The sequence below is a fragment of the Molothrus aeneus genome, chromosome 11 (genome assembly GCF_037042795.1).
Source record: "Molothrus aeneus isolate 106 chromosome 11, BPBGC_Maene_1.0, whole genome shotgun sequence".
NCBI classification, from domain to species: Eukaryota; Metazoa; Chordata; class Aves; order Passeriformes; family Icteridae; genus Molothrus; species Molothrus aeneus.
Window position 1 is genome coordinate 17475177 of NC_089656.1, and position 18751 is coordinate 17493927.

An 18751-nucleotide genomic window follows, 5' to 3' on the forward strand; every position below is an offset into this window, starting at 1 on the left:
ACTTCCACGAGAAACATTCCTGTGGGCAACAAATTGGAAATTACAATTAGATGGCAGGTAATGACTAAATAACCTGTCTAAGGCTTTGAAGATAATTAAGCACTAAAAGATTTTCCAGATTTACTTATGGAAATCTCCAAATTTATGATATAATTTTATGTGAGCCATTGACTGGCTGGCTGCAAAGTGAAAATAGACATTTATATGCAGAGAAGGAAGGTGGCTCTCCAGAATCATTTCACCAAAAGCAATAAATGAATGAAAACAACCCTTCTGTGAAGAGAAACCTTTGAAATTACTTGAAGTAATGGTAAGAACAAGACTGGTTATCTTTTCATGTAAATGTTATTGCTGACTGCAGAGTAGAAAGGATTCAAGACTGTTTAAAATAAAGCAGAAAGCTTAAAATGAGCAACTTTGAATAAGCTTAACTTCTGATGAGATCATTATATTTGGGGTGATGAAAGATCCTTGCTTTGCATATGCTGAGGGAAATTGCATGGGAAGCCTAGAAATAATCCATTTCCAGAAGGGAGAGGGTTCAGTAGGAGTTTGCCAGATAAGAATATGTTTTATCCTGCCTGCAGTTTGGGGGTTTAGGCTTTTCCCTGTTCCATTGCTGTCCCTAATTGGCTCAGTGGTCAAATGATCAGTGTTTCTGAGCCATGTTGGGGCACCAGCCAAAGTCTGCTTTGCATCTGATCATGGAGTTTTGTGCTGTGAGGTGTAAAGTTTCTCCTAAAGCCTTGATTATCCTTTGTGGTTTGCACGTACACTTGTGTCAAAAATGAAATTGGGATTTAGTCTCAAGAGCTGCTGGAAATCACAGGTTAGATTATGATGAGCATGACTTCATCATCATCATCATCATCGAGCCATGGTTTGGGTTGGAAAGAACCATCTAGTTTCCACCCCCATGAACATAATTCCATGATTTTAAGTGGGAAAGCATCAGTTTTTCACAAAATAAACAGCAGCAGAACTCTGCAGGTTGGGTTTTTTTCAATTTGTTCAAATCTGTCTTCATGCTTAGCACATGTCCTTGGAGCTGCATTGTTATAGCCAGGTAGGAACTTAAACCCTTTCTAAATGTGCCATTATAATTTCTTGTTATCAAAAGAATTAATTCAGTATTTTTCCTACATCCGTCAAGCTTTGCATTAAAACCAGAGAGGCTTTCTTGCCTTCTGCATAGAAAGGCTGAAATCTCACAGTTCTGTTAGTTGGGACAATCTCATTTCCCACCTGGTTTTATTTACAGCCTGTTCAAAGTGCCAATATTGTCTTTTACTTGAATGCTTTCTCATTTGCATGTGTTGGGTTTTTGGAAATAACAATACACTTCTGCTGTTATTTTGTGAGCAGATTTTATGGATTGTTTGGTTTTGTTTAAATTTTGGGTGTTTTTGTTAGTTTTTGTCATGGGGAAGCTAGATAAAATATCAGACAGCTTCTTTCACAAACTGATCATATAAAGAATGATGGCCATAACTTCAGTGCTACAGGTTTTTATTTTGAAAACATTGTAAAATGGGTTTAAAAGGAGCTGGTGAGTTAACTTAGGACAGGCTTGAAAATTATTGTACAAAGATTAATAAAATAGAGTCCCCAACAATCTTAATAAAATGAAGAAGATATCATGTAACTGTTCCTACAGACCTGTCATGCCAAATTTTTTGGACAGTTGCTCTCAGATGCAGTGGACTTGGCAAAGATAAAGTAAATCTATTTCAGTCATTAATAAGAATCTCCTATTCTTTTCCTTAATCTGTGCAAGTCTGAGGAAAAAACCCCAAAACTGGCATTAGATCAGCCTTTGTTTTAAATAACTTACAATTCTGATAAAGCAGCTGAAGCAGTTTTTTAAATTTAGCAAAGTCTTTGTTCTTTCCAATGAACAGCACAGTGACTTGATACTGAGAGATAGATTAGAAGCAAATTATCTTGAATTTGAAAATTAATTTCCTGGAATTTCACAGGGAAATTTTGCTATTCTTTCACTTCCCAAAGCAATTAACATGGTTTTGATGAGTCAGTTTTACTGTGATAAAGTGTCCAGCTCTGGAGTCTTCAGCACAGGGATGATGTGGATATGTGGGTCCAGAGGAGGCCTCAAAAATGAGCAGATGGCTGGGACATTTCTGTAAGGACAAGTTCAGAGAGTTGGGGTGCTCAGCCCCAAATCTGATCACGGAGTTTTGTGCTGTGAGGTGTAAAATTTCACCTAAAGCATTGATTATCCTTTGTGGTTTGCATGTAAAGAAAAGAAAAGGCCCCAGGAAGACCTTAGAGCCCCTTTCAGGGAATTACAGGAAGGCTGGGGATAAACATTTAGCAGGGCTTGTTTGATAGGACAAAGAGAAATGGTTTTGAACAAAAAGAGATTTGAACTAGATGTAAAGAGAGGAAATTAAAATAAGGGTGGTAAAATACTGACATGGTTTGCTCAGAGATGAGGTGAATGTTCCATCCCTGGAAAACCTTCCAGGCCAGGTTGGATGGGACTTGGAGAAACCTGCTCCAGTGAAAGGTTTCCCTGCCCATGGCAGGGGCTGGAAATTGATGAACTTTAAAGGTCCTTTCCAAGCTGAATTATTTTATGATTCATTTTTTTCAGTAGTTTCCAGCTTTAGCTAAAACTGTATCTGACTTTAACGTAGTTCAGGAATGGAACCACTTTTCCTTTCCCCGTCCCATCACATCCTATGGCAAAGATTCCTGAATTGGCTTTGGAGCTGAACAAACCCAAAAGCTGAAGGGGAGGTGCTCCCAGAAATCTTCAGCTGTGCCAAAGCTACTGGAATCATTCCAACCAGAATATTTGTCTGCCTTTAGGATGTTAATCCATATAATAAAAAAATAAGGCTTGGGAAAGGTTTGCAAGAACAATTCCCAGACAAGTGAGGCTTAGCAGTGAGTAGATGTTAAAATGGACTGTGACACTATTTACAAACAGTGCCTGTGAGTAGGTGTCTCACTCAGAACAAATACTCCTACTCACACCCAACACATTGAATTTAAAAAGTGGAAGGTATTTACAAGGATAACAGAAAACAGAGAAAGGTGATAATAAGCCATCCATTTTAATAAGGAATTAGGATTCTGACCTATTTCTTTCCCAGCAGGATTTATCACTAAGTTATAAATAACTTACAGGTATAAGACAGGGCAATGAAGAATAAATTAACAGTATAAACAAAATGCTCAGAGACTTCCAGCCTCTGCTGGCTCCATTTTCCCAGGGAAAGACTGGGAGAGAGTGGTATTAACATCTGAGCTCAGGTTCATTTTCTGGCTGGCTTAACTCCATTAGAGTCAGGGGATGGGGAGGGCAGGTGAGAATGATAGTGGTGTCTCAGACATGTTTATTGCTGTATTTTATTGATTTCTTTGAGGGGAGAGAACTGCAGGTATAGCACACAGTTGCAATCTAAATTGATTTCTCAGTAGTTTAAGAAGTTTTGGCACGGTTTGCCCTGGTGACTCATTGGGGCCTCGCACTGCATGTGGTTTGGGGGGTTGATGTACAATGGGATCTTGCTGTCCAGTTTTTGAAAGTAAAGAAAGTCCAAACAAATTTTCAGCTTGTGAATACAACCACTTGATTGAGACTGAAGATGTTCTTTCATTCTTCCACGCCTCATTAGAAGACCCAGAGAAATCTGAAAATGGCCTAACAGCCTCTTCATGCCATCACCATTGAAAAATGCCTAAATGCTACAGCATTCCTGCTTTTTGTTTGTTTGTTTTTCATGGTTTTGTTTTCTGTTTGTTTTTAAAAAGGCTTTTGGGTGAGCATTAATGTCAATTCTACCATGATATTTCTATATCTGTCCACTGGAGGTGTGCTTGATAAAAGCAAAGAAACAAATGCTAACCAAATCTTCACACGCGTAGGATCAAATTTGCAAGGGGTCTTGTTTTTTCGGGTTTTTGAAAGCTTTGGGGTTTTTTAAAGCTTTTTAATTCTTTGGGCAATATGGCATCTTCAAGCTGCCAGGGGGTATCTCAGTTTGAATGTACATCTGTCCCTTCTTTTGCTTCGAGGAGAAATCTGCTCTGAGCCTGGTCCAGAAGACTGGGCTGCAAGTGGCGTCTTTGGCAGGGTCCGGCCACACCAACGCTCATCAGAACCCTTTTTTTCTCACCTCTTCTCACTGTGACAGTGAACTCATGACTTGATTCCTTTTTCTGCTCCCGCAGCTGGAGGTGGAGGTGGTGGATATGAACGGGAAGACCTTGGACGGGCCGGTGCGCTTGGACGTCTTGGTCATCGACCAGAACGACAACAGGCCCATGTTCAAGGAGGGCCCCTACGTTGGGCACGTCATGGAGGGATCCGCCACAGGTGAGTGCCAGGCACCCACAGCTCAGGAAATCATTGTATTTGCAGGGATCCCTGTGGCAGGCAGGAACGATCAATCTGACTCCATGTTTTCTGAAGGTTAATTTATTATTTTATGATATTATATTATATTAAAGAATGCTATACTGTACTAAACACAGAAAGGATACTTACACAATGCTAAAAAGATAATAATGAAAACTCTTTCCAGAGTCCTGCCACAACTTGGCACTGATTGGCCAAAGAGTGAAAACAACTCACAGCAGGACCCAATGAAACAATCACCTGTGGGTAAACAATCTCCAAACACATTCCACATGTGAGCACAACACAGGAGAAGCAAATGAGATAAGAATTGTTTTCTTTTCCTCTGAGGCTTCTCAGCTTCCCAGGAGAAGAATCCTGGGGAAAGGGATTTTTCAGAGAATGTGAATACGACAGAGCTTGAGTAAATCCTCTGTTGATAAATGCATTACTATCACTCTGTATAAGTTTTCTTACTGATTTGGTGGCTCACTGGATTCTTCCTCTGTGAAAAGAAGCAGGAGCAGCACAACTTAAGGACAGCAGGTAATGATTTTTGAAAAACAAGTCTCTGCAGTAAAAGAAAGTAAAAGGAAAATACCCAGAAATTAGTTGGAGATAGGAGCTTTGATTTTGGTTCATGTTTTTTCTTCATCTCTGGAATCAATGAAGACAACCCCTAGGATATGATTAAGGTTCAAACCAAATACCATGAGCAATTTCTGTGCAGAGTGGGAGTTTCACTTTTTTTTCCTGTAAGTTTAGTTACTGGAAGGGTTGTTTTTATTTGTTTATCTAGCATGAGTCTGGTAAATAACACAAATAAATGGAAAGCACATTATGAATAGACTAATGTTGTAGGGGAGAATGAAATACCAGACAATGCTGATAAACAGATGTTGTAAATGCAGATACAACCATTGCAACAAAACAAAAACACATTGATAATTAAAGTTAGTAAGAAAAATGTTCTGATTAAGTTTCCTGTTGATTTTGTCTGATGAGGAAATTCTACAAGAGTAAGATGCTGTTCCAAGTTTTAATGTGGGTATAACCATCCAAGTTACACTCTTCCCTCATATTATGTAAGATTTCTGCTGAATTTTTCATTTTCACATAGAGTTCTTCATATCTAAAAACCTGTGGGTATGAAATGCATTACAAGCTGCTCCTTCAACAGATTGAATTTTTGAGGTAAATGTTTATTTACCTCACTTGTGACAAACATATAATGAAGATATTGATGATCTTTTCAGCCAAACAAGAAATGTTTCATGTTTGAGAATACGGCTGCCAGCGGAACACTCTTTTCTTTTGTAGGTCTCTAGTACATTTTTTTAACTGGCAATTCTCTATTTTTATTATCCATAAACTCTCCTTGTTTTCCTTTTTTTCCCCACTCCTTATATTGAAGTTTACACTTCTGATTCAGTAGGGATGTTTCTCAGCCCACCTTCCAGTGAATTCTTCTGTAATAGTTTCATCCATTTTCTCCTATTGCCGCTTTGTATTGACTCAGGTATCATTTAGCATTTTGATTGTCTTTCCTGTTGGCCAAAGTTTGAATAATTTTTCTCAGCTTTCCCTCCCTTATCCTCCAGGTATTCATCACATTAAACTTCATAACCTCATTTGCCTGGTGTCAAGAGCACCAATGCTTGCAAAATTATTTTGGGCACAATGGAGCCTGTGGGATCAGGGTGGGCTGGAATCAGCCACAGCTCCCTGTGCAGATGGCACCCACTCAGCCACCACTTCCTGGTCTTCTTTTCCATAGTTCTTCCCAACTTCTGGCACAGATCTTCAAATTATTCATCAGGCTCTGCTATTTTATCACAGAGGTTATCAGAGAATATTCTGGGCTGGAAGGGCCCCCCTCAGCTGTTCCAAATCAAAGGTTGCATGCACAGCTTGAGGGAAATCCTGATGTGTTGGCAAGTGCCATTCCTGAGTCCTTCCCTTTGGATTGCAATTGTGCTGAATTTCATTGCTGAAGCTGCAAAAGGAAGGCTTTGGATGGGGATTTTGAAGGAATTTTGAATGAGTTAGAGATGGGATCTCTGAGTTTTTAGATGATGATGTTTATTTTTCTTATCTTCTATATAGGTAGGAAGGGTGAGTTCAGCTCACATCTTCACAGCATGGTTCAGAAGGTCACAAGACCCTTAGTTATAAGACCTTTCAAGGATTTATTGCTTAATAAAATACTGTTGATAAGGATATTTATATTTTTGATCCAATCCTTAAATATTTCATTTTATGGACTCATAGTGTAAGCTTTCTTAGTTAATTATGTTATGATACACAAATTTACAGTACTGAATTTTAAACTTCTTGTTTACCTTTGTTACTACTTAATTTTTTTCTATATTTTGAACTCTAAAACTCTAAACTTTCTTTTTTTTAACTTAAAGTGTTTCTGCTTTAAAGCTACATTGTCACTTCTATTACACAGAAATTACATAAACACAGAAATTACAGTGAAAAGTTGTGCCAAGCCCCTTTTAAGAATCTTCTATCTGAGATAGATATAAATCCACCAAAACTCAAGAAAACATGGAAACAGTGTGTGATTTTTGTATTTATTTGATCTGTCTATGAATAATTTAAGAGCCTTTTGAACACAGTCCCAGTGAGGATGGTTTGGATGGTGTTTAAATAGATTTTTTTTTTTATGTCACTAAGGCCATTCACATTTTTTTTTTGTGTGTGATTTTTAAACTCACAGTAAACACCCCTGGTTATTTGGACACTTACAATTTCTGTGCCATCCCACTCCTGGAGAGGCAAGTACCTGCCTATAATTACTGAGAGTACAAACTACATTACAATGAGTATTCATCTGAATTTCAAGCTAGGGCTTGCCAGAACTTATAATTAATGATAAAAAAATGTGACTGCTAGGTGATATTTCTACAGATTTATTTCTTGATATATCATTCCTAGGGAAATTTAATAATATAGTTAGTTACAGTAAATTAGCTCTTTTCAGGGAAAATTGTTATGGTTCTGAAAATAGCCCAGAGTTAAATCCTAACAAAGTACACTCAAATGTGTGCTTAAAGTGACCACAGATGTGCTGAGATTTCTATTAGGCCTTTTCCTGGAGGGACTGCAAACTTGGAGGCTTTTTATCAAAAATAAATGAATTGGAAGACCAGTAGAAACTGTTTGAAGACAGGAGAACCAGTTTAATTTCTTGTTTTTTTATTTATACCAGCTCCCACTCCTGGATGAGGTTGTAGTCAGCATATGTGTACCAGGAAAATAATGGCAGAGCCTGGCTCAGTGACACTGATGGCAATTTTTGGACTGACTGTAATGGGTTTTGTGCTCGCTGCACTGCTGATTTCTCATGTTTTTGTTTTCTGAGTTATGACCCAGTTTATTCCCCGTAGATCTCTGATTTTTCCAGCTGCCAGCTCAAGGGTTGAGGAGCTGTCTCTTGCAGCAGCCTCACCTGAGCACATTAATGAGAGTGGCTCCAATGCCATGGATTCCACAGGCGGGCAGAAACCTTTGGATATCTCACTTTAGAGGTTGGAAAGTGGAGGAGGGTTCAATGAACTTGGCAGCCACCTCATTTCTCTCGCTGGAGGCACTTGACAGAAATTATTTTAAACACATCTGACATGATGTGACTTACAATATGCTGCAAACCCAGTGGGGTAAAATCTTAACTGCAGTGGTTTAGCAAAATTGCTTGAGAATTGCATTTAAAGAAAGTAACTTGTTTTCTGTGCTGCACACAATAGCCTGGATCCATTGCATCCCAGCCAAGGAGCCTGGACTGACAGATGTCTATAAATAATTGCTGGAAATAAAGGGACACTTGGAGACATTTAGAGAGGAAACAGAAGGAATTAAGAAGAATAGCCTAGAGGGTTCTGCAGTATCATAAAATAGTAATTTGTAGAGCTGGCTAAAGCATGAGGAAGGGGCTGAGTATCATTGGAAGCTCTGAAAAATAGTGCAGTGGTTGAGGTAAATGAAAACTGGTGTTGAAATGGTGCCTTTTATTTAGAACAGCCTGCCAGGTTCATTGATTGGTTGTTTGTTGGTTTTTTTTGAATACTTAAACTGTGCATTAACTTATTGTTAGGTTAATAAAAATGGGATTGTATATGATAGAGAGAATCAAAAGAGTCCATGAAAGGGAAACAAAAGCCCAGCTGGTCTAGCAAAGTGACAAATATAAATTTGGCATTATTGAATTTACACACCTGTTGCCAGCTTTGATCCCTTTCAAATATTCTGGTACTGTTTTCCAGACTCTCTTTATTTGTGCCCTGCTATCCTTGCTGGCCTGTGGCAGAAGAAGGTTGCCAAAGCTGTAAATTTAATCAAATTGTATTGAACTGGGTGAAGTGTCAAAGTCTTCTTCTTTCTTTTGACCTATAAATCTCAGGGCACAGAGGGAAATTTTACAAGGGTGATTTTACAAGCTCTCTTTTTTCTGAAAGATTAATTATCTTTTTTAAGTCACAAAGAGCCATTAGAAAAGGATAGTAAAGGATATAATATCTTTTTATTTAGGAAAAAGTAGAATCTGGAGTTTCCAGTCTTCTCATTCTGCCTGCACCAGGGTTAGGGTGACACTTGAGTCTTTTTGTCACAGAAGTTTCAGTGTTGTCCATAAATGTTTATTTGTTGATATTTTATTGAGTTGGGTTTTTGCAGTACAAACTTAGAAGTATCTATAGATCTGACCTGCAAACAGAAATATCTCAGAAAATTCACCTCAAAACTATCTCAAAATTGAAGTTTGAACCTGAAGTTTTTGATTCCTAGCACTGCCACTCGCAGCAATACTCAGATTTAGAGGAGATTTGAAGTGTCAAATGTTACATATTTAATTATGAAACACTACTGTGAGCTGTTGTGGAAAATGAAATAATAAATTGGAATGAAACTGTGGATGAGGAAGCCTCTGACTCAAAGGAAGCTAAAGAATAAATATTTATTTGTTAAACCAGCCTGTTTCACAGCTTTTCCCCAGTCCTTCCTACTGGAGATGGAATGCTCAGCTTTGGGTATAACTCAGCAGAGCAGTTTCCAAGTTCCTTTTCTTCCAGAAATGTTCAGTCTTGGCAAACTTGAAAACTTGCTGATGGCAAACTTTCAGCCATCCTTTCTTGGGATTAATCATCTGCATTTCAGCAAAACTCCATTTGCTGCCTCAAAACCCTTTGTAATCTGGCCTGTAAATGTAAGGGATGTGAACTAGGTAGAAACATCTGTAATGTCAATATTTAAATTTCCAAGCAGAAGCCAAGCAGCAGCCGGGCTAATTATGCACAGCTGCTTTGTATATCCCAGTAGGAAATTTTTCACAGATCTGTGTGGAATAAAATACAGCTGTATATGAATATGGTTATTGTGTGTATGTATGGATAGATCTATTTTTTAAATATGTATGATGTGCATATATTGCAGAGAGATGAGCTTCTATAGACACAAATATCTGATCTTTTATTGGGGATTCTGGTATATTTTAGTTACTGTGTAGGTGCATGATGGAAAGAAAAGATTTGCATTTACCAATAATCTGTTGCATGATGGCAGACAAAGCTGCACACCCACTGTAATCTGCCTGCTGGAAATTGAAAGGAATAACCCATTAAAGCAAGCAATTAACAGGTTCACAGGTATGCAAGTGTGGTTAAACCAGTGCATTTGGAGGAAATGCAAATAATCTCATGTGTAGCAATTAGCAGTTTCCTCAGCCTGGGTCTGGGATGGGTGTCTGGGAGCAGGAGGCTCCAGGGTTCAATTAGTTCTGATTTCCAGCAGAATGAGGTTAAAGCCAGGGAAGGCTCCAGACCAGCTCAGGTGCACAGGTGGAGTTACTGAACTGCTTGGGAGGACTGGAAATGAGTCACCTTCTTCAGTCCCAGACAGAACATTCCCTTTGCAATTTGTGTGCTCACTGCCCCTCCTGCTAAAATGAGCTTTCTTCTTTTTTTCCATAGTTACACACAAGTTATACCAAAATTCATCCTTATGGCCAGATCAGCATTAATGTCTGATGTCTAAGGCTGTGAAAGCATCGTGGTCTCTGTGCCTTGGACAATTCATGGGGTGCTCCCAGCTCCCTGCACAGAGCAGTGATGGCTGGAGTTTGGGCTCCTTTGGCATTACAGCCCAGGCTCATGAAATAAAAATGAGCATGTTTCTTAATCAAAGAACAAATGAATTTTTTAAAAAAATGCTGGAGTCCTTGCTGGGTCCTGAAACACAAGGGCTCAAATGAATTTGTGCAATTTGGGATGTAATTGTTTGCAAAAGGAAATTTATGTACTAATTTACTTAACAGTGCCTTTTGCACCTGGGCTTTTGCACCTGTTTTGTGCATCTCCTTCTGTTCTCTCAGGAGAGACAGGGATGAGCTTTAAAGCTCCAAGCATTTTGGACACATGAGATTAAACTGATCCATGTAATCAATAAATTGAAAGTTCCTGCAGTCCCAGGAAAGCATTCTCTGAAAGAACTCAGGGCTGTGTGGCAACCTGCAGGGAGGGAGCATGCTGCAGCCCTCTGGGCAGGCTTTATTAGTGGTATAAACCCTCAGTTTGTGCTCATACACTTCTAAATCACCCTTTGTGGATGTTGCCATGCCATCCCTTCTGCAGGCCAGCAGCCCTGCAGGAGTCAGGGGCCTGGCAGCATCCACTCCTCCATATTTCATCCAGATCATTTAAAAGCTCATGGAAAGGGTGATAAATCCCCCGGAGCTGCAATGATGTGCCACAAACTGATGATGTGGTTGGAGGCTGGTGGCAGGGATGCTGCAGTTGAAGCCCCATCCCACCCACCCTGTGCTCCCACCAAGCTGGGTGTAAATCCCAGGCTGTGTCACAGGGGTGGTGACAGGGACAGGGTCCCCTCTGACTGCAGGGCTGTGCTGTGGCCACTGCTCCCGCTGCCAAAGCAAAAAGAAAAGCCAATAAATTGTCAATGCAGGCAGGCTTTGCCTCAGTGTGCACTGCAAATAGACAGATCCATCCTACTTGTGTGGTGGGAGATATGAGTGGAAAACTCAGCACAGCACAATGGCAGGATTATTTATTCCCTTACAAGTTAACCTGATTAATTCAATTTTAATTGAAAGCTATTATCAGATAGATAGTGCCTTAAAATAATTTTTTCTTTTATTTTTTTTTTAACTGTAGGTTCACATTTTTCTTTATTTTTTTTCTCATTTCTCCCTTTATATCATCCCCTCACAGTTCTTCTTCCTTCCCCACCACTAAATATTGGGAGTTTAAATTGCAGTCTGTAATCCCATGAAGTTAAAAAGGAGTTGCACACTACCCTTGGAAGAGTGAAAGCAATTGCAATAGGAAAGGAAAACTTAGTGAGAATGACCCCACAGTAATCTATTTTTGCAGCATGAGAGGTTTGTGCTCTTTTATAGAAATATTCAAAATAGTTCACTTGACTTTCAGATACTGAGCACAACTTCTAGAAAAAGGCACTCTTTGACTTCTTCATTCAGATCACATCTGTTAACTACAGGAGATGTCTCCTTTGCTCACCACTATTCATTTCCACACACAGTTGCACTATTTCTCTGTAGCACTTTTCCATGGCTGTTCACCAAAAATAGGTGGGAAATTACATTTATTTTTGGATGTCAAGCTCTCCTGGAGAGCACCATTAACATGCTTGAAAGTAAGCAGGAGAAGCTTTTATAAAATGACACATTTGTACCTGAAGAACTTTCTGGAAATGTTGAGACGTTTATTATTGGCTTTCTTGTGGAGGGAAAGGGGGAAAGGTGCTGTCAGCTGATGCTGAGCTCGATTCACACCTGGGGAATGTGATAGACAGGTTGAAGGTGAGATCTCACAGCTCTTGCTTTCAATCCATCTTCTGCTGGTACATGTTGGAAACTCCAGCAGAAATGTCTTTAAAATGTGGTTTGAAGAAAATATTAACAGATACATATTCAAGACAATGATTTTTGGGGACACAAATATAGCTCATCCTTGCTATGATTTAAGCACAGAGCAGGAAAATTGAATATATTGAATCTTTTTTGATGGAAAATGCACAACTTCAGGTCCATGTTTCAATTGTACAAGGCTAAGTTCTGAAGGCAAAAATATTTTGATTCCAAAGTAAAAGGCAAAAATAACTTGGTTAAAGAATTTTAACTGATTTTTCCTCAATGCTTACTTATTATACTTAAACCCACTTGTAGTTTGAAAATGGAAATTACTATGTGCTGAGAGTTATGCTGGTGACAATAGTGGATGTTTTCTTGGACAGCTCTGTCCCAGCTTCAAATCTGTGTTTTAACAGTTTGCTTATACAGAATGTTCTATTCTAAAATTAGTGTGGTAAAACATGATCTTAAGAGTACTAGAAGAATTTAATAAATGTTTTAAGAGACAGGAATATTATAAAAAATGTGATTTTGTATAAAATAGCAATATTTGCCATGCAAACCTTATGGCAGCACGTATAACACCCCCAAGAAAGGAGATGTACATTGCTGGATGAAAATGTTTCCATTTCCTCTGTGGAATCTCTGAGAGAAAAACAAAATATGATTTCCATTATAAAGGTAAAGAGCACAGTCTACTTTTAACATCATTTCCTTTTAATCATCAAAAGCATTGTCAGGAAACTTGGCTGGGAAATTTATTTTTAACATGGTTTTGAAATTGAGAGACACACCTCAAGACAAAGCTACTTTAATTAATGAAATAATTAGCAATACACTGCAGGTCTTGTCCATAGGGCCATATGATTACTCACTCAATTAATATATGATGAATTTTCTTCCAGTCTACTCGAGGGTGTAATTTTATTAAGCACACATGGAAACTCTATTTCTTGGCCTTGCTGCTTTAGGCTCTAAAAGGGCAGTGTTTGCTGATCTCACAGAGAGAAGTAAGAAAGATTTATTTCCCCAGTTGGGTGGGGGCAAAAAGCACCCAAAACCAAATTTAAAAAAGGCAAAAAGCAACCAAAACTCCCCCAACTCTGTGCATTCATTTCATCAAACCCTTTTCACTTCTCTCAGATGAAGATGTGTTATTTGTTGCTCTAAGCAGAAGTCTCTCATCTATAGTGACAACCTTTGGGCTTTGAAAATATTGCCAGTCTCAGTATGTTTTTACAATCTGAATTTCATGATGTTTGATTAAAAAGGAGTCTCTTGAACAGTTGTTCTCTTTTACCATTAGCAGTTATAAATACAGTATCTTTCTTTAAAGGAGCTTTAAATTTTTAAAGAGGTGTTATTTGAAAGTTTTTTATCTGTCATTTCTTGCCATCAACCCTGTGGTGTATCTGAGAAGTTTGGAAGGCATCTGAAACACTGAAGTTAAAGAGAGTGTCTGTGAAAGATCTCCCTTAAATGACAATTCCTTGTGTCAGCTGGGATTGGAATGTTGTGAAATCAGTGGGAATGTCAGTGAAATTCATACAGGCTCACTGTTGCTAAAAGCCCATGTACTACAAATCTGAGTCTTTGCAGATGAAATTGGCAACCCATCCCTATTTGGGAGGGCAAAACCCATCCCTGCTGCATCCCCAGCTCCTTGGTTCAGAATGTGGCCCTAATGTGGGCCTGGATTTCTTAGAATATACAAAACTTCAGAAGGTTGTCAGCATCTCAGCTCGACTCTGGATGGGATTTGCTTTCAGGATTTAATCCACTACCTTAATTTTCTTTTACATTTTGTTGCATGAACCATTAATTAACGTCATTGATCTGGCAGTTTGAATTCTTCAGCACCTGCAGCACCTTTGCTGGAAAGCTTCATGCTTAAGTACTGCTACCCAAAGCACTCTGTAAATTCTCTGAGTCAGCACCTAGGTAGCGTTTTTCACTCTTCAAAAAGTTCTCCTCTGGGGCAGAGCACCAATTATAAAAATGCAATCACAGCAGTTACATGATATTAAAATAAAACTTATGCAGTAGCACATAATAGCAAATCAAACTATTAAACAATATCGAGTTTCCTCCTGTATGCAAGAATAGGTTCTTCCTCCCACAGGCTTTGGAAGTGTCACTGTCAGAGGAATTTTAAACTTTGCAGGGTTGGGCTGGGGTTGAGGCAAGCCCTGGAATCACAGAATCATGGAATGGTTTGGGGGACCTTAGGGCTGATCCCATTCCATCTCTGGGAAAGTTTTTTGAACCAAATATCGTGAAATTCCATTCCCTGCCATGTACAGGGTCATCTTCCACTATCCCAGATTGCTCCAAGCCCTGTCCAGCCTGGCCTTGGACACTTCCAGGGATCCAGGGGCAGCCACAGCTTCTCCAACTTGTGCCAGGGCCTCCCCACCCTCAGAGGGAACAATCCCTTCCCACTATCCCATCTAAAGCTGCCCTTCTTCAGTTTAAAACTCTGCCCCATACAAATCCACACCCCTCCTGTTTATAGGGATGAAGCCAGGATGAATGTAAAATGAGTGATGTATTTCAGCTGAACCTGCTTTGGGTTCTTCCACTAACACAAAGCATTGTCTTAAGGCAGAAAAAATTCATTGTCTTAAGGCAGGAAAATGGGATCTGGGTGCTTGGGGTCTGGGATCTGCATTCCACGGAGACACAGTCATTCCAGTGCCAGCAGCAAAGTAAAAGTGCTTTGAGGTTTTGGTCTGACAAATTCTGCAAAGCTATGGACAAGCTGAAGGTGTACTCAGATAAATTGTGTTGGAGAGAAAGCTCATACCCTAAAACTGCTCTGAGAATTTCTGGTAAATAGTGGCCAGACACTGAAAGAATATTCATATAAACAGGAAAAAAAAAAAGAAATAACACTAAAATAATGTAATTCTGTCAATGGAGGGACCTGAAACACTGAAATATCTCTGGTGTGGCTGTGAGTGAATGCATTTTGCACTACCTACCATCACTGTTGTCCAAAGTTATCAAACCAGATGCAGGTTTAGCAAGCAAAGTTAGCAATAAATGCAATCAACGTAGCATGGGCACTTCTGATCTTGTTATGTCAACGTTTTGTGCAGATGGGATGAGCAGTCCCCAGATCTGATTGGTCAAAATTTGACACAGGAGATGGGTTCCCAGCTGTGGCAGAGAAGGGCCCTGGAAAACAGAGGCACAGGAGAAACATCAGCATGTTCTAACAGACAGGGTAATGGGTCATGAAATTGCAGACATTACTGTTTGGGCACACTGGCCAGCATTGTTTTGCAAATTCTTGCTTTTTTTAATTTAAACAGTTTTGCCTTCTTGAATTTAAGCTGAACTCTACCATAGCTTCTGTTAGAAAAAAACCTACAGTACTCAAAATAATTATAAGACCAAAAGATAGACGTGCCTCTTGGGCTTGTTCTGATCTTGCTTATTTGGCAGCTTCACTTGGGGAGGTTACACTTTCAGCAGGCTTGGTGTGTGCTCCAGGCTTACCAGGAGAGAACTAAAGAATTGAAAACTTGATCGTATTTTCTTAGCCAGGGAAAAAAAGAAGTTAATAGTATAGCTTTTCTTTTCCAATTTTCATTTTTTGAAGGCTTGCCTTTGCTAGTTAAGATAATATAGTTTATCCATCCTCTGGGCTCTTATTTTCTCATTGCTACAGCTGTATCCCAGAAAGCTGAAATTATCAGCTTCAGGCTTCATTGCTATTGAATAAAGTTTTAACTCCTTTTTCTTTCTTTTTTTTTTTTAATTTTTTTTTTCTTCAAGCTGAAAAATCCTTTTGGAAGCAAGCAGGCAGGCAAGCCTTCTGTTTTTCCCCTCTTCCTGCTTTGCAGATTACATTTTGTCTGTCAGTTCCTTTATGAGTAGCTGCTCCAACTGGAAAGTGTAGGGGAAGGACATCAAAATTCGGCATGTTTTCCTGGCTCACTCTATAGATTACAGCAGCAGTTACAGCATTATTAACATTCTCTTCAAAGCAGAGTGAGCAGAGGAGTCCATGCAGTGCTCGGAGCAGCCCCAGCACAGACACATCCCCAGCTGCTGATTGTGCCACCTCCTGCCAGGCACCACAATTTGGAAAGCATTTCTCAAAGAACCTTTGTTCAGAGTGTTTTTGCTGCTGAATGGAGATGTCTCTCTCCTAAATGAAACAAAATCAAATCTCCTGATAAAGGCAGAGATTGTTTTCTCAGGCCTCATCCAGGGGGAGAGGCTCTCCCGCCCAGGCTGTAGCAGGGAGTTCGTTCATGCCCGCCATGGCTCTATATTAAATATATTGTTCCATAAAAAGTGTTGTGATATTTACTCAGTGCTGGTACATCCTTCTATTACTTTGGTGTGCCCTGAGGGGTTTAAACACTGTATGCTGGAGTAGAGGAAAAAAAAAAAATTCTTCCTTAGTTTATGGATTTTAGCCTTTGCATAAGCTGTGAGGATGGGTAGTGGTGATGCTGCTTAAATACTTCTAAATTTGCCTGGGCTGCAGCAGCCAAAGGAGTAACAACATTTTAAAAAAAGTGTTAATTAAGAGAAACTAAAAGAAGCAAAGGTTTCTTTGTTACTGTAGATTTTCTCTTGCCAATCTGGTGTACCTTAGCTGCAGGCTGGTCCCTCTTAGGCCCAGGAATTACAACCTGTTGAATGCTAAATAGGTGGTGTGCACCAATACTAATGAGGATCTGTGGAGCAGCTCCTTGTTCCTGGCAGCCAAAGGGAGAAAAGGGCATTTCATGGTTTGCTCCTCTGCCTAGGGACACTGAATTTACATATGGCCTAAAACTGCTGATCAGAGCTAATCTCCCTGATCATTATAGCTTGAAGAAAGGTTTAATATTCAGGATGTTCTGAAGGTTTTTTCCCTAAACAAAAATAGGCTGCATGAAAAGTGGGCCATTGGCAAGCCAGGACTGGGAGCTGGTGCCAAGAATTTTAATGGCCTGATGCTAAGCACTGAGGGCTTGTGCTGCAGTGAAACTTTTTGTAGTTTTTCTCCCAGATACTCGTTGGGTTCATTCTGTTGTCTCAAGCCTGCCCTGAAGCACATTTTTTCCCCAGACTGATGTGAGGGGACTTCAGAGATCAAGAGGCAGAGGGATGTGGCTGCTGCACAGTCCTGGCAGCAAAGTGGCGGCTGGGATTGCCATGGGATGTCCCTCAATCCTGCTCTCCTTGACAGTTTTCCCAGGGGGATGTGTCAGTGTGCAGCTGAGGCTGTCTCCTCACTCCTGGCAGTGCTTGGAGAGAAGGGACACAAAGATTTTTGGGCTGGGAATCCTCCTTTCTCCTCACTTTTGTTTTAAAAGTGTGGAGATGAATTGCCAGCTTTTGTCTTTCATTCCTTACGATCCAGGACAGCTGGGGATGTACCACTGAGAATAATGCTTCCTCACTCTCCCAGAATTCTAATTTAGGTCAAATTTCTGAGAAAACCAGAACCAGCAAGTTTATTTCTAAATGACTTCCTGCAAAATGCAGGATTTACTCTGCGGATCCATTTAGGTTTCGTCCGTATTTGTATTTATGTATTTACAGATCTCCTGCAGCCTTGGTCCACCATTATTCAGCACTTGCTTTTATCAAGTAGCTAAAGAATTAACACCTTTCCTCTTTGCTTTGTAGTGAAAAGGGGGAGATACTTTAAAGAAATTAAAGTCCTGGTTAGAAATTCCAACTGCATTTTTTTTTCCCCCACTGAAAAAACACAGGGAAAAAAGTGTTATTTTCCTGTTTTTTTTTTTCTTTGGTGTTTTGTGGGTTTTTTTTTGGTTGTTTTTGTTCTCCTGGGGCAATAAAAAGAAAAAAAAAAACCTAAAAAATCAACACTCCACCGTGTTGTCCACTCACCAGAAGTGTGGAGAGGCAAACACTGAGGTGTTTTTAGGGCTGCTGGCGGCTCTGGTGGTGGCTGTGTTTGTTCCGCTCCACCCACGCTCTGTCCCGTGGCTCCTCTCTGATCTCTGTGCAGAATCTTTTCTTTCCCTGTGGCTGTAACAAATCTGGGGTGCCTCTCACCTTCCAGAGCAGCATTTCCTCACCTCTCTGACCCTGCCCTGCTCCTGCCATGCCTCATATTGAGGAACAGTCTCAGAGTTTGCCTCGGAGCTGCGAAGGCAAAGCTTAGTAGGGATAAGGCAGGAATTGAAATAATTTTGCCTTCCAGCACTGTTGACCTCTTCTGCATCACATATGCTGTGTGTGCTCTCATGTGTTAAATTGCAAACTCCAGAAGATGGGTTTTGCAACTTTATTTTTGCTTAATTTGTTTCTTAAAGGGTACTGATTTGGGGATTTTTTTTTTCTTTAAATGTGTAAGAAATCTTTTCAGGAGAGCATCTTGGATCTCTGAAGTGGCTTTGATAGTCCCAGCTTTGATGTGAGTTGTGACCTTGTGATCTGTGACACAGTAGGAACTTTATTGTCCATAAACTGCCAAGAAATGTATATTTCTATGTGCTGGTTGATGGCACTTTTTG

The 18751-nt window shown here is 39.8% G+C and overlaps 1 protein-coding gene across 2 annotated transcripts in view; it reads left to right on the forward strand.

Moving 5' to 3' along the window:
* The window catches only part of CDH13 (cadherin 13), a 460254-nt gene that overhangs the window by 253884 nt on the left and 187619 nt on the right, over nucleotides 1–18751 (forward strand). For both annotated transcript variants that reach the window (XM_066557779.1, XM_066557778.1), the window contains exon 6: nucleotides 4204–4348. In XM_066557779.1, coding sequence (XP_066413876.1) covers nucleotides 4204–4348 — 145 coding nt within the window. The remainder of the gene's footprint in view (nucleotides 1–4203; nucleotides 4349–18751) is intronic.